This window comes from Odocoileus virginianus, chromosome 20 (genome assembly GCF_023699985.2).
Source record: "Odocoileus virginianus isolate 20LAN1187 ecotype Illinois chromosome 20, Ovbor_1.2, whole genome shotgun sequence".
NCBI classification, from domain to species: Eukaryota; Metazoa; Chordata; class Mammalia; order Artiodactyla; family Cervidae; genus Odocoileus; species Odocoileus virginianus.
This window is the reverse complement of record NC_069693.1, coordinates 26,367,015-26,388,451: the sequence shown is the minus strand read 5'-3', so window position 1 is coordinate 26,388,451 and position 21,437 is coordinate 26,367,015. Positions and strand designations below refer to the sequence as shown.

The following is a 21,437-nucleotide window of genomic DNA, read 5'->3' as shown; positions in this document are numbered from 1 at the left end:
TGCTCTGTTTGAGGTGTGCAGAACGGGCAGGGTGTCACGTAGTGGGAGCGCTCAGCCGCAAGACTGCTTAATCTCAAGGCCCAGGGCCAAGCCTACCCGCAGAGACAGAGGGCGGGGTGGGTTAAAGGTTGGCTGGGGTGGGCGGGAGAGGGGGAGGAACCGGATTTGGCCCATCTGGAGCCCGCCCTCTCAGTCTCTTCATTCATTGGACAATTGGGCTGTTCGTCAGGGGCCCGCCTCCACAGATGAACCAGTAAAGGCTGGCAAAAGGATGCTTCCTCCTCCAGCTAGATCAGCAGCACTAGAGGTCCCTTCGGGGAGGTGAGTCCGGGGTAGGGGTATCCGTGGTACAGCTTGCGGGCGTGAAATTGACTGACGGACACGGCGGCCTCGGGGCTGGTGAGAGGAGGACGAGGGTCCGAGGTAGGGAAGGGGCGAGCGCGGGATGTGAAAGCCTCTAGCCTCCCCGCGTCTGCTCCAGCCCACGGCCAGGGCTCAGGTGATGGGGTGGAGAGTGGAGGTGAAGTGAGGTGAGGGGGCGGGCCCGCGGCGGACTGCGAAGAGCCTGGGTCACAGCGACGGTCACCCTTCTCGCGCGCACGCGCCACGTGGGCTCGCAGCCTGGCATAGGACCTTTGGCTGCGTGCCGAAACATCCGCAGTAGCTGTTTTAGCCCTCGGAGCTCAGCATCTCAACTTAATTCGCCTTATCTATAGACTGGGAAGCTGGAACTCAGGGACGTGGCCGCGCCAGGGTTTGAGGGAGATAGGGCTTGGTGGATTCCGGAGGCCGCGCTCGTATCTATGAGCCTGTGGGTCAGAGACTTGACTTTGAAACCTGCTTTCTTTAGATACGCGAAACTGTTTGGGTCGGGTCTGTGGCAGACGGCCTTGCGTCGGGCAACGCTGCCTGGCTTCTCTCCAGGGCCAGGGGTGGGGACGAGGGGCACGGGGAGGCGCCCTCTGCGCGCCGGGTCCGACCAATCCTGCCCCTAGTTCGGCGGGGTGGGCTGGGGAGACTGGGCGGTCCTCGAGGGCGGGCGTTCTCCCTACTCCCGACAGAAAAACTTGTGGAGGGCGGGATTCCGAAAACACGTGGAGTGAAAAAACGCCCCCCCCCCCACTTCCCCCCACCCCCGGTTCTCCAGAGAAAATAGTCAAATAGAGCAACTTAAAAAAAATAATTTTTTTTAAGGAAAAATACCGCCAGAGGCTGTTGAAGGTGTAGGGTTTACTTCATGCCCTTATGGAGGTAGATGTGAACCGTTTGGAAATCAATTTGGCAGGATGAGTCTACACTCTTTGACCTACTGATGCTAGCTAGCCTTGGGGGAAAAGTAGGTTAAAACTTAAGTAGGGGAAATGTTGATGTGTTAGGCAATGCAGTTTGGTATTTTATAAATAGGGAGATAGTGGAAACAACTTCTAAATCTTCAGTGATACACCTAATAATAAAAGATTATTGCTAATAATATCTCTTTTTTTTTTAAGCTGAAGGGTTATATTTCTTTAAAATCCTCACAAAACCCTATGAAACTAGTATTCCCATTCCGCAGATGGATGACTGGAACTCAAGCAAGTGAAGTTGTGTGTCTGATGCTAGACGCTAGTGTCATAGCAAGTGTGCTTTGGGACCTCTTGAAATTGCTGTGTTTAGCCGGTGTTTGAGGCCTGGGCACTGGAAAGCCACTGGTGAATAAGGCAGCCATGTTCCTGAACTTACAGAGCATGCATGCATGTGTTCTTTACATATAAGTAGAACAAGCTCTGGCCAATTTTATTAAGGAAAATTTTTGCATGATTTACTTTTCACCACTCTTCTCCTAGCATGCTTCTGCTCATCACCTGGATCAATGAGAGCTAGTGTGCATACTCTGTTATTTTCCACACGTTGTGTCCAGTTCAGTAGTGGTACTGCCACTATAGTGATGGACACCAGTTTTTGGCCAACATGGCATACAAGTTGCCAGTGTTAGTTGCTCAGTCATGTCTGACTCTTTGCAACCCCATGGACTCCCGCCAGGCTCCTCTGTCCACGGAATTCTCCAGGCAGGAATACTGGGGTGGGTTCCCATTCCTTTCTCCAGGGGATCTTCCCAACCCAGGGGTCAAACCCTGGTCTCCTGCATTGCAGGCAGATTCTTTACCGTCTGAGTCACCAGGAAAGCCCCAATATGGCATAGTGCTCTATGCAAGATTTCCTCAAGGCTGGGCAGCTGTTGGCGAGGATGACCAGGTTCACTTTGCCGTGTCTGATCATTTTCAGAGTCTCCTGTACCCCAGCACATACTTTTTCCACTTAGCATAACCAGTTGGAGCCTAGAGTTGATCTGACTCCAATGGCTTTTCTGTCTTTTTTGCTGCCACTGTCTTCCTGCCTAAAGAGCTGGATGGCATCCGACTGAGAGTAGCTACCAAGATAGCTGGGGGGCAAGAAAGAGCTTGTATATATTTAAAAGAACACAGCCTACCTGGGAGAGGGAACATAGGAGCTATGCACTGGATTCTAACAAGGAAAAGGATTTGGGAAGAAGGAAACAATTGTGGGAAGCCCTCAGTGACTCTTAAGTGCAGAGTGTTTAAAAACCCATTTTCTGAAATGCATTTATATGTTATAATGGGATGTGTGGAGACTTAAATATTTTGAGATTAAGTGTTGGCAGAGTCATTATTTTTAAAAAATTAAATTCCTTAACCTCTTGAATTTTCAGATTTAAAGAACCCTTTTGCGGAGGGAACATATTCACTTATACGGTTTCAGAATGTCAAGTACTGTGTCCTACTGGATTCTCAGTTCTGCAAGGAAGACCATTGCCACATTACAGGGGGGACAACGTTTATATTCAAGGTATGCCTCAAATAGGATTAAATCAGAATGGAGACTCTTTCCTCAGGGGCCAGCCACCCTAAAAGACAACGCCGCTGCATGTGGTAGCATTGCTCTGCAGAAAGCCTACAGACACACATCAACGGAGGAAGAGGACTTCCACTTGCAGCTCAGCCCCGAGCAGGTAAGTGAGGTCCTGCGAGCTGGTGAGTCGGCCCACAAGATTCTTGACCTTGTCAGCAGAGCTCCAGATTCAGTGTTACGGTTTGAGAGCAACCAGCTAGCTGCCAACTCCCCAGTGGAGGACCGGCGAGGTATAGCTGCCTGCCTGCAGACCAATGGACTGCTGTTTGGCATCTTCGATGGACATGGTGGCCACGCATGTGCTCAAGCAGTGAGCGAGAGGCTCTTCTACTATGTGGCTGTGTCACTAATGTCCCAGCAGACTCTGGAGCAAATGGAGGAGGCCATGGAAAGCATGAAGCCCCTGCTGCCCATCCTTCAGTGGCTCAAGCACCCAGGGGACAGTATCTACAAGGATGTCACGTCAGTGCACCTTGATCACCTCCGTGTCTACTGGCAGGAGCTGCTAAACCTGCACATGGAAATGGGGCTGAACACTGAGGAAGCATTAATGTACTCCTTCCAGAGACTGGATTCTGACATCTCGCTAGAGATTCAGGCCCCCCTTGAAGATGAGATGACCAGGAACCTTTCACTCCAGGTTGCTTTCTCAGGGGCAACGGCTTGCCTGGCCCATGTTGATGGGGTTCACTTGCACGTGGCAAATGCTGGTGACTGCCGGGCCATCCTTGGTGTCCAGGAAGACAATGGCATGTGGTCTTGTCTGCCCCTCACCCAGGACCACAATGCCTGGAACCCAGCTGAGCTGTCACGGCTGAAAAGGGAGCATCCTCAGTCCGAGGACAGGACGGTCATCATGGAAAACAGGCTGCTGGGTGTCCTCATGCCCTGCAGGGCCTTTGGGGACGTCCAGCTGAAGTGGAGTAAAGAGCTGCAGCGCAGTGTCCTGGAGCGGGGCTTCGACACCGAGGCCCTCAACATCTACCAGTTCATCCCCCCACACTACTACACCCCACCTTACCTGACAGCCAGGCCAGAGGTCACCTACCACAGGCTGAGGCCCCAGGATAAGTTCCTCGTGCTGGCCTCTGATGGGCTGTGGGACGTGCTGGGCAACGAGGATGTGGTGAGGCTGGTGGTGGAGCACCTGGCTGAAGAGGGTCAGCACAAGCCAGACCTGGCCCAGAGACCCACCAACCTGGGACTCATGCAGAGCCTGTTGCAGCAGAGGAAAGCCCAGGGCCTCCACGCAGCCGACCAAAACGCGGCCACACGTCTGATCAGATACGCCATAGGGAACAACGAATACGGGGAGATGGAGCCTGAGCGGCTGTCGGCGATGCTGACGTTGCCAGAGGACTTGGCGAGGATGTACAGGGATGACATCACAGTCACCGTGGTGTATTTCAACTCAGAATCGATTGGTGCCTCTTCCAAGAGGAGTTAAGAGTCTCCCACCCTGTTGCCAAGGTTAACTTCAATGTTCTTCTGAGACATTTTCCCTTACTCTGAACCTGGCTCTTTAGACCCTATGGTTGAAGGGCAGGCGGATAGATGCAGCTTGCTTAATTATAGACTAATGTGAGGAAAAAACAGCCTTAGGTTAAAAACAAATCTAGTGATTTTATGTGCCTGAGTGTTTTGATCACCTCTTCTACGCAGAGACAGTAGAGCACAGAGATGATCTACTTGTCTTGGGCTCATGTAACCCAAGTCCTTTTATAAAGACACTGTTAAAACTGTCTGCCTGAGCCTGGAAAGGGTAAATTTAATTATGATTCTAAGAATATGAAGAAGTCCAGGATCTTCTGAGCTCTTGCTGCAAAATCTGCAGACTGATAATTCTCTCTGTGTAATCATGGACTTCTACACTATGAAGAGAGGTTTTTGTTTTTTATTCTGAAGTTACTAAAGACCTAGGTTTACAAAGCATATTACAGGACACTTTTCTATGCAAAATTTTAACTTGTGTGTTTTTAGTTGCGAAAACATTTTGTAATGCTGCATTCTAGTTCTGATTTAGTTTGTTAACATTGAGTCCTCAAAAAAAAAAAAAAAAAAAAATTGAGTCCTCAAACTTGCAAAATAGGCGTGCTGTGAGCGAGCATGCTTGGAATGAGTTTTCTTGGTTTTTCAGCTGCGGGTGAAGGTGGCCAGGCCTCTGGACCAGCTGAATTTGTGTAGCTTTCAAGCCCTTCCTCTGTGTCCCACCCCTTGAACCTTTGAGCCATGCTAGGAGGTAACTTCTGTCTGAGCCTTAACTCCTGGCCTTTCCTTCATTAATAAAATTTCCTCCAGTGTTCAGTAAATCTCTACAGATTTACTCATAGTACTTAGCCTTTCTGATTATACTTCTCAAACATTCTTCTAATTCCTCCAAATGCTCCTTCCCCCTCTGCTATGCTGAACTCGCTCACCCTGCTGACTGTGCAATACTGTCTAGGAAGAATGCTCTCACTTCACACGGTTTCAGGGAAGCAGGAAATTCAAGACTGCATGTGGTAATCGTGACAGTTTAGGCAGGACTGGCTTATGCAGTGGATTCTAGACTTTAAGATTCAGCTTGAATCTGGAGAGCTAAAAATGTGAAGGACCTGAGAACAGTTGCTAACCAAGGCTCCCTGGCTACATCCCCAGGGGTAGTGGGGAGGAGGTAGGAGGGAGATTCTTTTCAGATGGGACATTTGCCCATAGACTAGTGGGATAAATGGCCATTGCTACTCCTCAGTAACTAGGCCTTATTTAGTATAGGAGTTGGGGCAAAAAAACCAATGTAACCTGTAGTAGCTTCTGTGGGCTGCACAGTCTGTGTTTATTTGAAAATTATTTTTAGGGGGATGAATTTCATGTTCTGAAATTGCTGTAGCATTTAAACAGGAAGTGTGTCTCTAGATGGAAACAAATATAATCCTGCAAAACTGACTTCATTTTCCTGCACTATCTTCCTGTTGATGGTTCCCCTCATCTCACCCCCTCGAGCCACCCACTGAAAGGAAAGCAAAATAGCTAGGTATGACTTTCACATTCGGGACAAGGGACATTCAAGTGTTGAGACAGCCTAGGGATGTTTCCCTGTACTTTTAGTGATATTGCTTTGTCTAAGAAATTCTCTTTTGAGTGCTTAAGACTTTGTCCTTTTATTCTGAAAAATCTTAACTCAGAAATAAAACCTGAATCTCTATCATTTAGCTTGCATGAAGGTTCGTTACTAGAGCTGAACACTACTTGTCTGAAATCCCTCATTCTTTATGCCAGCTAAACCCTGGCACACCCTCAGAGCATTTACTGGGGTTACAGAGTGTTTGAATCCTGTTTTGGAGCCTCTCATGAGCTCGTAAATATACCTGATTAACTTGTGGAATAGCTGAGAGAATACAGACTCCCAACCTGTTCCTTCAAAGATGTCTGCGTTTTTTCTTAGCCTAATAGATTTGCTTTCTAATTGGCATATTGAGAGAAAAGAAAGGCTGGTTTATTCTCTGCCCTTTTTCCACTGTGAACTCTACCATGAATGCTTCGAGGAGCAGCTCCTGGTTAACCCCAGTGTGTCTGACTCCCTGACTATCATTCTGCTGTCACTGGCCTGAGGCACATGGGCTACCACTTGAGGATGGACAGTGGGATTTGAGAGGGGGTTGGTGGTACTTGTCAGGTCTTCCAAAATACTTATCATTCCTTGTATGTAAATATTTTGATATTGAGACTTCTAAAATGAACTAAAAAATGAGATTGTTTAAGGTGTCACTTTTGAATAAACTATGCTTTATTAGTGCTTTAAGTGGCATATTTATTTTAGGTAAGAAATGTTGGTAATATTGGCATACTTTAGATATTGTTATATGTGTAAATAATACAGTTCTGCTGATTCTGGGGATTGATCAAAATGAATAGAGAAGTTCTAAGTTCAGGTTAGTATGTTAGGTCAAGTTATGTGTACAGTCTTCTGAGATGATATTTGGAACATTAAAGCTAATTTATTATAATGAAAGTGTAAACTTTGAGGTGTATTAACATTTTCCCCAGAAGTATGATTGGCTTAAAAGATCGACAAGAAGATGTTCAGAATGGATCCGGCTTGACTTGTTCATCATCAGTCCCTAGTGACCTATTTTTCATTTGACATTTTCAGTGGTTCATTTGTCTCTGAATGTGGCTCTCATCACAGAGGAAGCCCTGGTGTGGCTTTGGGACTAGGAATAAAGGCTGGTGGCCCTGCTTTGTCCTCTGAGCTGCCACATGTGTCACCAAGTGCAAAACACAGTTGGCCTGCAGTGTGACCGTCTCCTGAGCAGGCTCGAGGCTCTTTCCCTGACACCTTGGACATCTGACATTTAACTAGCCTCCTGGAAAATATTTCACATCAAGCATTTACTTGGAAAAATTAACCACGTTCTTTAATATATACTGATATTCGTAAACCATATACCAATGTTCTTTTTTGACATTGATTTTCTCACCATGAGAGATATTTAAGTGAAACTTGTAAATAAAAGAGGCAAATGCAATTTGCTTTCTTTTGGTTTTGAACATTTGTATTTGTAAGGTCCTTGGGTTCGATCCCTGGGTTGGGAAGATCCCCTGGAGAAGGAAATGGCAACCCACTCCAGTACCCTTGTCTGGAAAATCCCATGGACAGAGGAGCCCGGTAGGCTATAGTCCATGGGGTCTGCAGAGTCAGACATGACTGAGCAACTTCACTTAGGGTACTAGATTAGGCCAGCCTTTGTTTCACCACTTGTATCTAGCCATGGAAGATTTTAGTTTGTTCAAGAGTCCACCCGAGGGACTTCTCTGGTCTGGTGGTTAAGACTGCCTCCCAATGCAGAGGATGCAGGTTTGATCCCTGCCTGGGGAGCTAAGATCCCACATGCCTTGGGGCCAAAAATCCAAAACATGAAACAGAAGCAACACTGTAACAAATGTGATAAAGACTTTAAAAATGTTCCACATGAAAAAAAAAAAGGCTACCCTAAAGAAGTTTTCTCTGCCAATTTTTGGTGTCACACAGGAAGTTCTTGCTTAGTGTTAACTTGTGTGGAGAGCTGACAAGAAGGAAAAGAGAGACTTTTGTTGTGACAGTCTCCACACACTCAGGCCTGAGGCTTGCTGGGACTTCACATTATTTAACTGGCCTTGTAAAACCAGCTTCTTTGTTAATTTTAAAATCAGAGCCCGCTTTAGGAAAGATCTAGCCAGCTACTTGAAGAGCCCACTTGATCCCACCTCCACTGACTGAGCCATATCTCATTGCCTCTGAATGATACAGCTCACAAAGACCACTCTGATGGGTACTTCTTAAAATGCAAATACACCTATTAGGTTGGTAATTTTATTGTGGGCTAGTGTGGTTAATTGGAAAGGACCCTAATGCTGGGAAAGATTGAAGGCAGGAGAAGGGGACGATAGAGGATGGGATGGTTGGTTGGCATCACCAACTCAATGGACATGGGTTTGAGCAAACTCCCGGAGATGGTGAAGGACGGGGGAGACTGGTGTAAGGCAGTCCATGGGGTCGCAAAGAGTCGACACATCTTAGCAACTGAATAACAAAGGGTGGTTAAACTGGGCCTTGAAGAGCAGATTTGAGGGAGAGAAAGGTGAAAATAATGAGCTGTTTCCTTCTTTGTAACCTTTGTAACATGATAAAAACAGGCCCAGAGGCTTGAAAACTTTCTGACACTACAATAGGGCACACACTGAACCCAGTCCACTGCCCCATGCACTTGTCCCAGTGCTGGGCTTTCAGAAAGGGAAAATGCAGGAAAAATCTCATGGCACAATTTTGGCCCAGGGTGGGTAGGATGGTGTGGAGAAGTAGGATGTTCAGACAAGAAGATGATAGATAACCCATACATTCCAATATCCCATCATTTTGGAACTTGCTCTCACCCTAAATGGTGCCTTTAAAAAACCTCTAGGGCTTCCCTGGTGGCTCAGTGGTGAAGAATCCACCTGCCAATGCTGGGAACGGGGGGTCGTTCCCTGGTCAGGGAGGATCCCACATGCTGTGGAGCAACTAGGCCTTGCGCCGCAACTACTAAGCCTGTGCTCTAGAGCTTGGGAACCACAGCTACTGAACCCCACATGCCTGGAGCGCATGCTTTGAAACAAGAGAAACCAGCACAAGAAGCCTTCCTACAGCAACAAAGACCCAGAGCAGCCAAAAATAAGTAAAGAAAAAAAAAGTTTCAATTAAAAAAAACCATCCTTCTCTGAAAGTTGTGGGGGAGTTTGGGTCTTTACAGCATGAAAGCTGCCCACACAACTTGCCTGCAAATAAACGCTGCACTTTTTGTCACCACAACCCAGTACCAACCAGTAAATTGGTTTTGCCATGTGGCCAGTGAGTGGACCCAGTTTAGTTCAGTAACATCCATAGACCAGGAAACATTATTTACTCTCACCTTCAGAAGAAGCAGCCTGTAGAAGCACTTTTCAAAGCTCACTCTATTGCAGATCTTAACTCTTCCTGCCTTCCTGGGATTCTGGAAAGTTCTCACTTGCCCCACTGAGACAAGAGGGAAGGAGGCAGGGCATAAGCTGAGATGTTGAGGACTTGATGAAAAGCAGTCAGAGCTGATTAGGTCCAAGATGGCTGAAAATTCTACCGCTGGTACACCTTGGGCCTCATGTGCTCATTGTAATACATTAGCATATGCTAAATGAATCTCTCTCTCTCACACACACACACACACACACACAATGGCGCCAGGACAATTTGAGGCAGACCATAAAATGCTGAAGCTGAAGATCCAATACTTTGGCCACGTGATGCGAATGAAGAGCTGACTCATTCAAAAAGACCCTGATGCTGGGAAAGATTGAGGGCAGGAGGAGAAGGGGGTGACAGAGGATGAGATGGTTGGATTGCATCACTGACTCAGTGGACATGAGTGAGCAAACTCTGGGAGGTGGTGATGGTCAGGGAGGCCTAGTGTGCTGCAGCCCATGGGGTTGCAAAGAGTCAGACATGACTGAGTGACTGAACAACAACAATAAAATGTTTTAAAGGGAGCGGTGGCCCGGTTCCCTGGAAGTCCCTGTCTCTTCCCCCAAATAATTGGAATAATCCTCCCCTTACTAGCATATGAAATTACTCTGCCCATAGAAACTTACCACCCCGTATTTCAGGACTCTCTCACCTTCTGCCTATGGAATATGTATCTCTGCTTTCACTTTACTGTGGTTCTCCAGCTCTCACTTTTGCTTTCTTTCCTGCAGGAAGCCAAGGACATTCACTTGGCAGCCAGGCCCAGGAACTCACCAGAGACCTGGGACATGATCATCTTCTAGCATCCCATTTCCCTGCAACTTCTTTACAAAAATTATTAATAAATCTATTGCTTACCTGTCACTTTACCTCTCATTGAATTACTTCTGTGCTGAGATGTTAAGGACCTGAGCTTCATTAAGTCCTGAAACAGTTGTGTGGTTTCAGTTGGAAAACTGTGCATTTGGGTCCCATCTGCGGTGTACAATTTCCCGCTATTCTCCTTACAGCAGATGAAGATAGGTAATGTCTGCCACAAGCTGCTTCTCTCTCCAGTCCACTTGCACATACCTTGTGTGGCCCTGGGGCTAGGCAGGCAGAGCCGCCCAGGCATTGCCCATGACACTGCGCACAATGGAGCTCAGAGGGGTTGGTCCAGAGCATCTAGGGATGTGCTCTAGAGACATCACAGAAGTAGGGCCAGAGTAGAGAAGGTTGAAGGAGAGCTGGTCAAATGTGGCTGAGTGAGAAAGAAGGAGCCTCTTGGGTAATGTTTGGGGACGGAGAAGTGGGTAAGGCCATGCAGCGACCTCAGAGAGGACATGGCTTGCTCTTCATTAGCATAGAGGTGGGGTGGGTGCCACGCAGAAAGTCCCACCTCAATCCCCCCACTTTCCCTGCGGTGTGACCACCAGGTGCTGTTGGGTACCTGTCCTTGTATTTTCCCTTCCTACCCTCATCCCTGTAATGTCAGACTTAGCCCCCATCCCGCTGATTGTACAATGGATAAGGAGGGATGGGGGCATATGGGTGGATAGATGGATGATTAAGGGAGGAGCAGATGGAGAGGAACCAAAAAAAAAGAGACCAGAGAAGTAGGAGGAAAACTGTGAGCAGTGGCATGGAAGTGAGGAGAGGGGTGAGGCATATCCAGGCACAGAAGAGACTGTGGGTGTGGATAGATGACAATGAACAACTATCTAAAAAGAGCTCTAACAAAAGCTGAGGGCCATTGCATCTTCTCACACGGGACTCATGACATAGGATGGGCCCAAATGGTGAGGTGCTGAGAGGTTGGTTCTGTGAATGCTGAGCTGCTGGCATGACCCTTCCTCTGAAACAAATCAGAGCAGCGGGTGGGGGGACAGGGAAATGTCATCAATAAGCCAACGTGCTCCTTGGCTTGTGGCAGGGGAGGCTATCCATGGGCTGATTTGGGGTTCCGGGGACCTTGCTGACCCCACACTGGGCTTTATCAGGGAAGGATGGAGGAGCTGGGCTTCAGAGCTCTGCCCAGTGGCTTGGCCACTAAATCCCAGGGTTGCATGAGGGGCCACCCATCTGGAGCCCTGGAGGCACAGGCCTTCGCTGTGGGATGCTGTGGTCAACCAATGGGAGGCAGGTGTTGCCTCTAGGTGTCACCATTAGGCCGTGTTGGCGTCAGCTGCAGCAGGAGTAGGAGGAAAGTGTTCCAGAGAAAATGAGATCCTGGGACTCACCGCCAGGCAGAGCAGAGTCTCCGGCAACTGCAGCCTGGAAGGGCCTTCAGGGAGCCTCTCCAGACACTGGAAGTCTTGGGGGCTGGAACGAGTAGGTGGTAGGAGGGAAGGACACTTCTCCGTGGTCACTCAGCCCTGCCTGTTGAGGAAGGGGCTGTTGGGATCCCAAGAGAGGTGAGAGGGTGGCTGCCACCTTTTCTGGTCTCCCCCATTGTGGGAGTTCTTCTCTGGGGACTGCCCCACACCTTTGAATCCTTCCCACCCCCATCTCCACTCCCTTCAGCCAGTCCCCCCAACCCCCCGCAACTCCGAGCCCCCCACCCAGAGCATCTCTGGGGTTTACTCCCTCCTGCCCCAAGAATGGTCCAAACCACCTTTATCCTCCTCCACCCCTAAACAACGGCTGCCCTCTCTGATCAACTCTACCCAGCACATAGCAGTCAGAGCGATCTTGGTCAGACTCAGATCTGCCCCCTTCACTCCTCTGCTCCAAACCCTTCCACAGCTCCCCATCACCTTTGGGAGAAAGCGCAGAATCTTCCTCCCCAGGTATGGGGGCACTAGAGTCATACACAGAGGAAGGAGCCGGAGAAGAGAGAGTAGTCTTTGTCTTATCTTGCAAGGCTGGAGTCACTTCTTCCATGGCCCCTGGTCTCCTCTGGGATATAGCCTAGAACCCTCTACCTTTTGCTTCTGGTTGTGATTGGTTTGTTTGTTTTAATTTATTTATGGCTGCATCCAGTCCTAGTTGTGAGCACGTGGGCTCTGAAGTTGTGGCACAGGGCGTGTGGGATCTTAGTTCCCTGACCAGGGATCAAAACTTTGTCCCCTGCATTGGAATGGGACTTACCACTGAACCACCGGGGAAGTCCCCTGACTATACTTTTAAGGTTGAGCGCAAATTCTTTTCCACTCCTCCCATCAAGCAGTAAGATCCAATTCCCCTCCTCTTGAACCTGGGTGCTCTTAGCAACTTACTTGTAAAGAATAGAATACAGCAGAAATGACACTGAGGATTGATGAAGTCAATGTGCAGCAAAGTCTTGGTAATTGGTGAATCTGATAGATGGCTGTGATGGTTTTACGTGTTAACTTGGTGGGGCTAAGGGATGATAACTGATAAAACATTTTTTCTTCATTTTTTCATTTTATTTTTCATTTACTTCTGCCCTGAGGGTATTTCCAGAAGAGATTAGCATTTGAATCAGGAGACTGAATAAAGAAGAGCCTGGACATCATCCAACCCACTATGGCCTGGGATAGAACAAAAACGTGGAAGGAAGAGGAAAGTTGCTCCCTGTTAAGCTGGGACATCGATCTTCTGCTCTTGGACATCTCAGGCCTTTGGACTCTGACTGGAACTTACATCCTTGGCACCTGTGGTTCATAGACCTTTGAATTTGAACTGGAACCACACCATTGGCTTTCCTGAGCCTCCAGTTTGCACACAGCAGATGGTGGGACTTCTCAGCCTCCATTATCACAGGAGTCAATCCCTTATCATCTCATAACTATATGAGGCAAGTATTATAAACCCATTTTACAGATGGTAAAACTGAGCTTGGAGTAGTAAAATGATGCCCCCAAGGTCACAAAGTTCATAAATGCACAGTTGAACTTCAAAACTCTGGTGGTGTTCTCCAAAGCTTCCTCAGATATTGTGCAATTGATAAGAGATCATGCAATTCTGTTGAATATCTACTCATTTGATATTTTTTAAAATGCCCTATCTGTTCCCCAAAAGCCTGGGAGGAAGGAGTAAGTCGTTGGTCCATGGAAGCATTCTAGCAGAAGCTGGGGGAAGTTCATGGCCAGGCATGAATTGGATGGATTTGGGGGCCCTTTGCTTGTGCCTCGGGTGGGGGCTGTGTAGATATAGTACAGGATAGATCTTAAGTACAGCCTTTCCCTGCATCCCCAGGCAGCCTGGCCTGTGGGACTGGGCAGGCAAGAGCAGGTGTAAGCTGAGGGTGGGGGCTGGTCTTGAGCAGCAGGAGAGACAGCAGCCTGCCCTGCTCCACTGAACCTGTGGCCCTGCACTGGTCTTGGATCCCCTCCCTGGGCCTAGTACCTCTGACTTAAGGGAGAGTTCAGAACTCATCAGACACACAGTGAAGCCTGCTCTCTCACCCCAGTACCTGTTAGAATTTATCGAAAACAAAAAATAGACGGAGGGAGGGAGGGAAGATTAGGCAACTGTGCAAGAGGGTTTGAACAAAAATGGTCATAGCCCGATGTTTGTTAAGAAAGAGAAACTGGACACCGTGGACATGTTCTTCCTCAACATACTGGACAAAGAGATTCTAGTACATCCATCCTGGTGGACTTTAAAGTGATGGTGAAAAACTAAAGTGATGATGAAAGATCTTCATTATTTGACGGGAAACTACTAAATGGAAATACTGTAAAGGAGGGGATGGGAAATCAGGTTGCAAAACAGTATGCACAGTAAAACCCCAGGTTGAAATTGTTCCCACCCTGGACCTCAGACACACCCCTCCACCCTTCCACCAGCTCCCTCGTGACTAACACCATTGGCCAGGGGCCACCGCGGGGGAGGGGACCGAGACTATATTGGGAAGGGGATGAGATCATCGAAAGACTGGCTGATTTAGAACCGGGTAACTTTTTCCACCCGTGTGGCTCTCGGTGTCTTCCATGCCGGATCATAAACCTTGGCGCCAGCCTAAGGGTGGAGGGGGGACATGTTCCTCCTTACGAGGGGCAGAGAGGTGGCTGAAGCTGAACAGAGCACAGGTGCTGGGCTGAAATTGTAATATAATGGCAGAATGGGTCTGGGGGTCCCCAGGGCCCAGCTGGGACCCTACAAGAGCTTTGCTCCCAGCAGATCTGAGTGTTGCTCCCCCAGGAGTCTTTGTGAACAGAAAATGCATTTCATGGGTGCAGGAATATCCCAGAGGGTAGAATATCCCTTGTGATGTGCTGAGCTGGGTGCCCCCAGGGCCAAGTCTAATGACCTGTTTTGTCTTGAGATTCCTATTTGCCAGCCGAGACTTCCCCTGAGAAGACTCCTGTTTCTGGCTAAACCCAGGGAAAATCTTCGTGGCGGTAGCTGTGGAGGGGAGAGGCTGGAGTGGGAAGGGAACTGGGGTCCAATTCCAGCCAAGTAGATACAGTGCATGAGGTCAGTTCAGCTCCTATTTGGACCTCAGGGCCCATCTGACTCCCTCAAACTGTTCCCCAGTTTCGTGGAAACATCACAGTACGTCCCAAACCTCTGAGCTTCTGCCCAGGCAGTTGTCCGGAGCTGGCTCCACTTCCCCCCTCCAGCCGCCTTTGTCACACACCCCCAAGCTGTGTTAGGTGCCACCTGTGCCCCAAATCAGTGTCCATTGTGTTGGTTTGCCCATGTTTATCCAGGGTGACCCTGAGGGCAGGTACTGGCTCCAGGGAAAATACTAACACATGCTGGGTGAAGGAAAGGGAGGGCCCAGGAAGGGATGGCGACGTGGGGGGCAGGAGGGGACCAATTGTATGCCCCTCACTGTTCTGTGTCAGGCCTCCGAGGGACCCCGTGGAACCTCAGGCACCTCATACTCCACAGAAAACAGCAAGAGAATACAGTGTGGGACACCCTGATGTGGGCTTGGCAGTCAAGGAGCAAGAACTGGGCAGAACTGGAATGAGCCAGAGCATCCCTCCTTAGCCGGAGCCCTGCGTGGCAGGGCCAGGGAATGGAATTCTCCAGCAGGATGGAGTCTTCCTGGAAAATCCCCACAGGCCCTTGCAGAAACATGCTTTTATGCCTGACTCCGGTTCCTTCAGATTGGCAGGGAAGGGACATTTTGTCAGTGAGGCTAGATGCAGGTAAGGCCCTTATCTTCTCTGGATTTTTTTTGTCTTCTTCTTTTTTGGCCACACCGTATAGCATGCAGGATCTTAGTTCCCTGACCAGGGGATTGAATCTGTGCCCCCTGTAATGGAAGCGCGGAGTCCAAACAACTGAATGGCCAGGGAAGTCCCTTCTTTGGATTCTGGAACAGCTGAAGTGGAGATTCATGCATTTATTGAGCACCATCTGTCAGCTTCACAGGGTTTTCTCAACCACCCTGAGAAGCAGAGATCAAGGTCCCCATCGTTTGAGAAGGAAGCTGATGCCAGGAGATACAAATGGCTTGCCCAAGATCACATGGCCAAGTCAGGATTCTAGGCCCACTTATAGAGGGTTGTCGACCTGCTTATAGCTCCAGTGCCCCATCCCATTCAGGATTCCCAAAAGGACAGGCTGCCACTTCCAGCTCAGTTACTCTTGACCAAGCCTGGGCTGGCCCTGTGCCTACCGCTCTCAGAATAACCCTGGTGGTTCTGGGCACGGATTGCTGGCCATCACCTGGAATCTATTTTTGTCCTTCGGGTAACAAGGAAGTCTCACCTTGTGCAGTAACCACTTGGGGTGAGGGGAAAACATATGACCCCCAACCCCAGCTGACCTTGCTGCCCTGCTAGGAAATGACCCCACTGGGGAAGGAGGAAGCCTGGCTCAGCCACACTCCCTTTCTCACCTTACTTAGATACGTCCAAGAATCTAGCTTCTTCCTACCTCATCCTTTCTTGACAGCCCACACCCTACCCCCATCCAACACACACAGAGACCAGGAAGCTGACAAATGGATCATCTGTCCTCGTGATCCATTGCTTAATCTTAGGCACCTGAACAGCCAGAAAATTCCTTCTCACATCTAATCTGTGGAAATAAGCCCATTTCCTTAGGTGCGAGCCAGAGAGTCTTAGAGTCCAGGTGCAAGGGCTTTGCGAGGACCCAGCACCTAAATTTGACTTTCCAATTCTGGGACCCCAGAATCCTGTGGAGCAGTGGTTGATGACATTGGAGGAGATGACAGAAGCTGTAGGTATACTACAGACACTCTGGAAGGTCAAGTAAAACTTCAGAGGTCATGGACCCCAAAGGACATGTATAGAGGGGTGACCCCTGGGAGTGGAGGACAGAGATGCAGACAGAGGTACCCCAGAAGACATGGGGGCTCTTTTCTGCTGAAACCAAGCGTGGAGGAGGGAGGAGTTTTATGACCCGAACTTGGCAACATAAGATAAATGCACAGAAAAAAGACTGGAAGGAAACTAGATAAAAATGTTACCTTAACAACAAAGCCAAGAATGACAACAGCTGTGAGGACAATAATAACCGTAGCTCTTCCCATTTTTGAGGGCCAGTTTTGTGCCAGTCCCTGTGCTAAGTAAGGGCTTTGCTTGTGTTATCTCAGTTAATCCCCACAACGTGCTCTTCCCTCGATGGCCTGTGGGGTAAGCGTCATAAACAAGGATGGTTTTTGCCAGGTCCGCAGCTTCCCTGGAGGTGAATAACTGAGCTCTCAGGCTCAGTGCACAGGAGATGCTGTGTTCTCCTTGCCAGCAGAGTTGGGCCAGAGAGGGCACGTCTGGCCCCCTCGGGGATGCCTTCCGGGAGCCAGCCAGGCCCACTGAGCTGACCCCAGCCCCCACTTGGCCCTCCTCCTTCAGGCGTTGGGGCTCAAAATAGCGGCCGCTCGAGAGCTGACAATCAAAGGGCAGCTAAAAAAAGTCCCCTCAGTCTGGGCTCTGTCCCACACGGCTCGTAGGGCCTATTTTGGGGGAGAGGGTGCCGACGTGCCAGTGGAAAATCCGCGGGGCGGGAGTCTCCAAGATGGGGAACCCACGTGCCTCCCTCTCCCCCCCTCCCCCTGCACCCACCAAGCATTCTCGCCCATGTGCACAGACACACCCGTGTTTGCAGCCCTCAGCCCACCTTCCTGACTATTGGACTTCATCATCCCCACAGCAGCCCTGGAGAGGGTGAGGAAACCGCAGCTCAGAGGAAGGGAAAGGACTTGCCCAAAGTCACACAGCTGGGAAGTGGGCAGAACAGCGGTGGTCAACCTGCACCTCTGTGGCTCACAGTACAGTGCTCTCCCTGTAGAGGTGGCCCCTTGCCTGTGGCCTCGCTGGGGAAACCAATACCTCATCTTTAAAAGCTCTGAGGTGGTGCCCTCTGGGTGGATGGGCTAGGAAGATGACTTGAGGGTCTTAATGACCATACGGAAAGAAATTGCACTGGAAACCTGAGGCTGGTTCTCAAGGAAACTTGCCTGGCTGTAGGAGAGGTAGGTGAACTGGCATAAGGCGTTGTCCGAGTGAGCCCACCCCACTCCCCGTCCCTGTGACCACCTTGCCCGCCCTGCCTAGGCCCCCGGAGCCTGGTAGCCCCTGCCAAGTTTCCAGGGAACGTGTTCGATAAGGGACTGGTACTCATGACTCGCTCCCACCTAGCCACTATCTCTGACCCTGCTGCCACCAGCAAGTGGGTAAGAATAGTAACAGCCCTGCTGAGTGGGCAGGCACACAGGGACAACACAGCAACGGCTGCAGGCGGGCAGCTCTGGCCCTCCGGTTGAGGACAAATCTCCAGCTGTCTTTTCCCATCAGGCTTCGCCACCCCCCACCCATTGTCCTGACATCCAGCCACACCTTGTGATATAGCGCCAAGCCTCATCCTCTTCCTCTGCTGCCTCAGTGGCGGGGACCAGCAGGGGAGCACACTGCCTTGTGCAGATCCTGGCCTGAGGCCGGAGCCCTGCCTTCCTCTGATAAGCTGTAAGACCTGGAGCCAGACGCTGTCCCTCTCTGGGCCCACAAGCAGAGTAAATGGCCCAACAGCCTCCTGAGGCATGGAAAATGGCCAGCAAGTCTTCTCTTCTTGCTAGGGCCCTTCATTGTCCTGGTCCCTGCTGTGGGCCTGTCTCCTGAATGCCCCTGAGAACTCTGACCCTTGGACATCTTGGTCAGAGGGGATATGGATGGGGATATTGGAGTCCCTGGAATAAGGCATATGCTGTGGCTGAGTTCCCTCTATGAGTCTGCCTGTGACACGCCTGTTGTGTGCTCCACAGCACAAGGGTGGCTGCATCACTCTGAGAGAAGAGGCTATTGTCATGGAATCCAGGGTGAGCGTCACCATGACATTTGAGGCAGGGAGATTTAGGGAGGCTTGTGTCCAAGTCCTGAGTCACTGTGGCACCTGGGGGTAATTAAAGGAGATGAGGCTGAGTCCCCCATCCCCCTGGACCATGGCCCCTGAATCTCTCATAGCCTGACTCATTGCATGGCTCAAACCTGGACCCAGCCCCTCCCCCAGCCTTCTCACCCCTCCCAGCCCTCTTGCTCCCCTCATCTTCCCTGTTCTCTTGACCCTCAAGCCTACCTCCTGCCCCACTCTATGTCTCCCATAGATCCAAGGGTCCCGGGGAAGGGGCCCAGGGATGCTAGAGAAGGGAAAGAAGAGAAGGACTGGGGTGGGTTCCTGGCACGCTTTTACCATGCAGACTAGTGTTTAGCACACACACACCCACAGACACACTCATGTGCACACAGGCACACACGGACCCCTAACAGAGTGATTGGGCTGCCATAGGGTCCCCAAGCTCAATCTCCTGGAACTGTCTCTCAGATAGGCCTCCCCACCCGTCAGCCCTCTGGGCCCTCACACGTTCCTGAGACCCTCTCATTAGAAACACGTTATCCCACAGCAGCAGGACGTTCGGAGGTGAAATCAGAGAAAGAACATTGCCCTGAGGCCTAAGCTAGTCTTGAGGTGAGTCTTGGTGGGTGTGAGTGGGGTTGGAGGAGGGGCTGTCTCTGAGGCCCCGAGACCATTTTTTTCTTTGTGAGCAAAGGGCCAGACTGACCTCTGGGTCTCTTGCTTCAAGAGCCCTAATCTCTGGGTCTGGAAAAAGTTTAAAAATATCCTCATGTTTACATTCTTTCCAAGCCCGCCTCCCAATCCTCAGTGCTGGGTCCCTTTGATCTGGCCCAGTGCCTCTGGAAGGAGCCTGGGAGAGGGAGACCATGAACTCCCCACCAGGGTGGACCCCACAAATCTCTCCAGATCTGTCTGAACCCCATGAGAACTCTCAGCGGCACCCAGAGAGAGCCATGGAGGCGGCGAGGAGCCAAGGCTGGAAGAGATGTCTCACTCAGGGTCACCCAGCAGGACCACAGGGGAGCAGGAGTTGGGGTCCTTCTCCACACTCCCTCCCAAAAGCCTGGGCCTCACAGGGCCCCTGGGGAGGGTGTCAGAATCTGTGACTGTAGGCGTCTGAGGTGAGCCCCCCCAACCCACAGTCCACGGACCAGGGAAAACAATGTTGATAGAGCTCCTGCTGTGTGCCCGCCATTGTTGTACACATGTTTTTTTTCAGGGATTACCTCGTGTAGTCCTCTCAACAACTCTATTTGAGTGAGACCCATTTTATCGACAAGAACACTGAGGCTCAGAAAAGTAAAGAGACTCCCCTGGGAACACACAGCAGGGAGGAGGCAGAGAGCGTATCACACGTTCTTCCGCCCACACAGAGCCACCAGTGACCCCCCACCCCCACTAACCTTGCCCTGGCAGGGTCCAAGCTCCGCCCGCAGAGTGAGCTCACTGACTTACCACCAAGCCCACAACAGAACACCAGCTTCTTGTTTCTCTCCCTCAGAGAGCCAGTGGGAGCCACGCCCCTCCATGCCCTCACTTCCCTCTTCAGAAGGAACTGAGAATGGCAGGAGAGGCTTCTGTCTGCAGGTGCTCAGGAAAATGCAGCCCGTGTCGTTGGGGGTTGTGGACCCTGTTGTCAGCCCCACAATCAGAAAGTGCTCTGAGGTCTAGAGGCTTGAGACCTCGTACTGAGGCAGATGCCCTCATGAGCCCTGTTGTCTTGTCACCAACCCTGTTACTAACCCATATATTCGTCCACTTATCCACACACCCATCTATCTATCTGCCCATCTACCCATTCATCTTGGGCCAACCCACCCACCCACCCATCCATTCATCCACTCACCCACCTATCAACCTATCTACCTATCCAGAACCAGGACCCAGAAAGCAGCTAATTCCCAGGGCCCAGCTCAGCTGCTGCATCCCCTTGAATGGATGAACTTGGGAAGGCTTCTCTACCTCTTTGGGATTTACTTTTCCAACCTGATAAGAAGTTGCTGGCCTGGCTGATCCTAAAGCCCTTCTGGGGGAATCTCGTGGGTGCAGAGACCTGCTGAGGGCTGTGGACACTGCTGGAGAGGTAACACAAACCTTGACTGCCCTGCTTCTGAGACTCCCAGTTGCAGCCCTTAATTTCCCTGACCTTCAAATTCCTTCACTGGACAAATGGGGCCAATAAACCTGCCCTTGCACATTGATGGAAAGATTCACTGAGATCTGCTTTCGAAGAGCTTTGTACCTTGAAGGCTTCTGAGTAGGTGCATGCCAAGCAGAGGATCCTAAGGGATGGGCAGAAAGCTCTGCTTGGACTGTATTAGTCAGCAGAGCCTCCTGTGGGGCAGGAGAGGGAGGGATGACGTGGGCCCAGAGTGGCTAGGATCAGCTTCAGAGTCCATCCTTGAGCTGGGGATCCTGGCTGAGTTTCCCAGGCTCCCCTAGGCCCTCCAGGATGCCTGCCCCATATCTCTTGGCTGTGCTTGGCCTCCATCCCACAGAATCTGCCAAGAGTGAGGAGATTATCTTCTAAAAATAGGGCCTGGGCCCCACTGAGATTGTTTTTCTCCTTTCCCGGTGATTTACCATCATCAGCTTAGGGTGCCTGGGACAACAAGTCCCATCCCAGAGACCATTGGGATGAAGGCATGGGGGATCAGTATGTGTCTGGGGTCAGCCAAAGGGTCAGGGATGAGAGGTCAGTCTGGAGATGGGGTCAGAGCTTAGCACCAGGCCGTGGCTTAATCTCAGGCCAGGGGAAAGGGTTCTCACTTGGGGCAGGGGCAAGGTGAGCCATGAGGTTTCCTATTCCACCCCAGTGGCATCC

At 50.4% G+C, this 21,437-nt stretch overlaps 1 protein-coding gene across 2 annotated transcripts; it reads left to right on the top strand.

Moving 5' to 3' along the window:
• Positions 1 to 236: 236 nt before the first annotated feature.
• PDP2 (pyruvate dehydrogenase phosphatase catalytic subunit 2) lies at positions 237 to 7,415 on the top strand. 2 transcript variants are annotated; one of them, XM_070451191.1, is made up of 2 exons: positions 237 to 321; positions 2,711 to 7,415. In XM_070451191.1, the coding sequence occupies exon 2, from the start codon at positions 2,762 to 2,764 to the stop codon at positions 4,355 to 4,357; it is 1,596 nt and encodes a 531-aa protein (XP_070307292.1). In that variant the 5' UTR covers positions 237 to 321; positions 2,711 to 2,761; the 3' UTR covers positions 4,358 to 7,415. The 2 variants fall into 2 exon arrangements, with proteins under 2 accessions (XP_070307292.1, XP_020740713.2); XM_020885054.2 differs by lacking the exon at positions 237 to 321 and adding an exon at positions 329 to 423.
• The last annotated feature ends 14,022 nt before the right edge of the window (positions 7,416 to 21,437 follow it).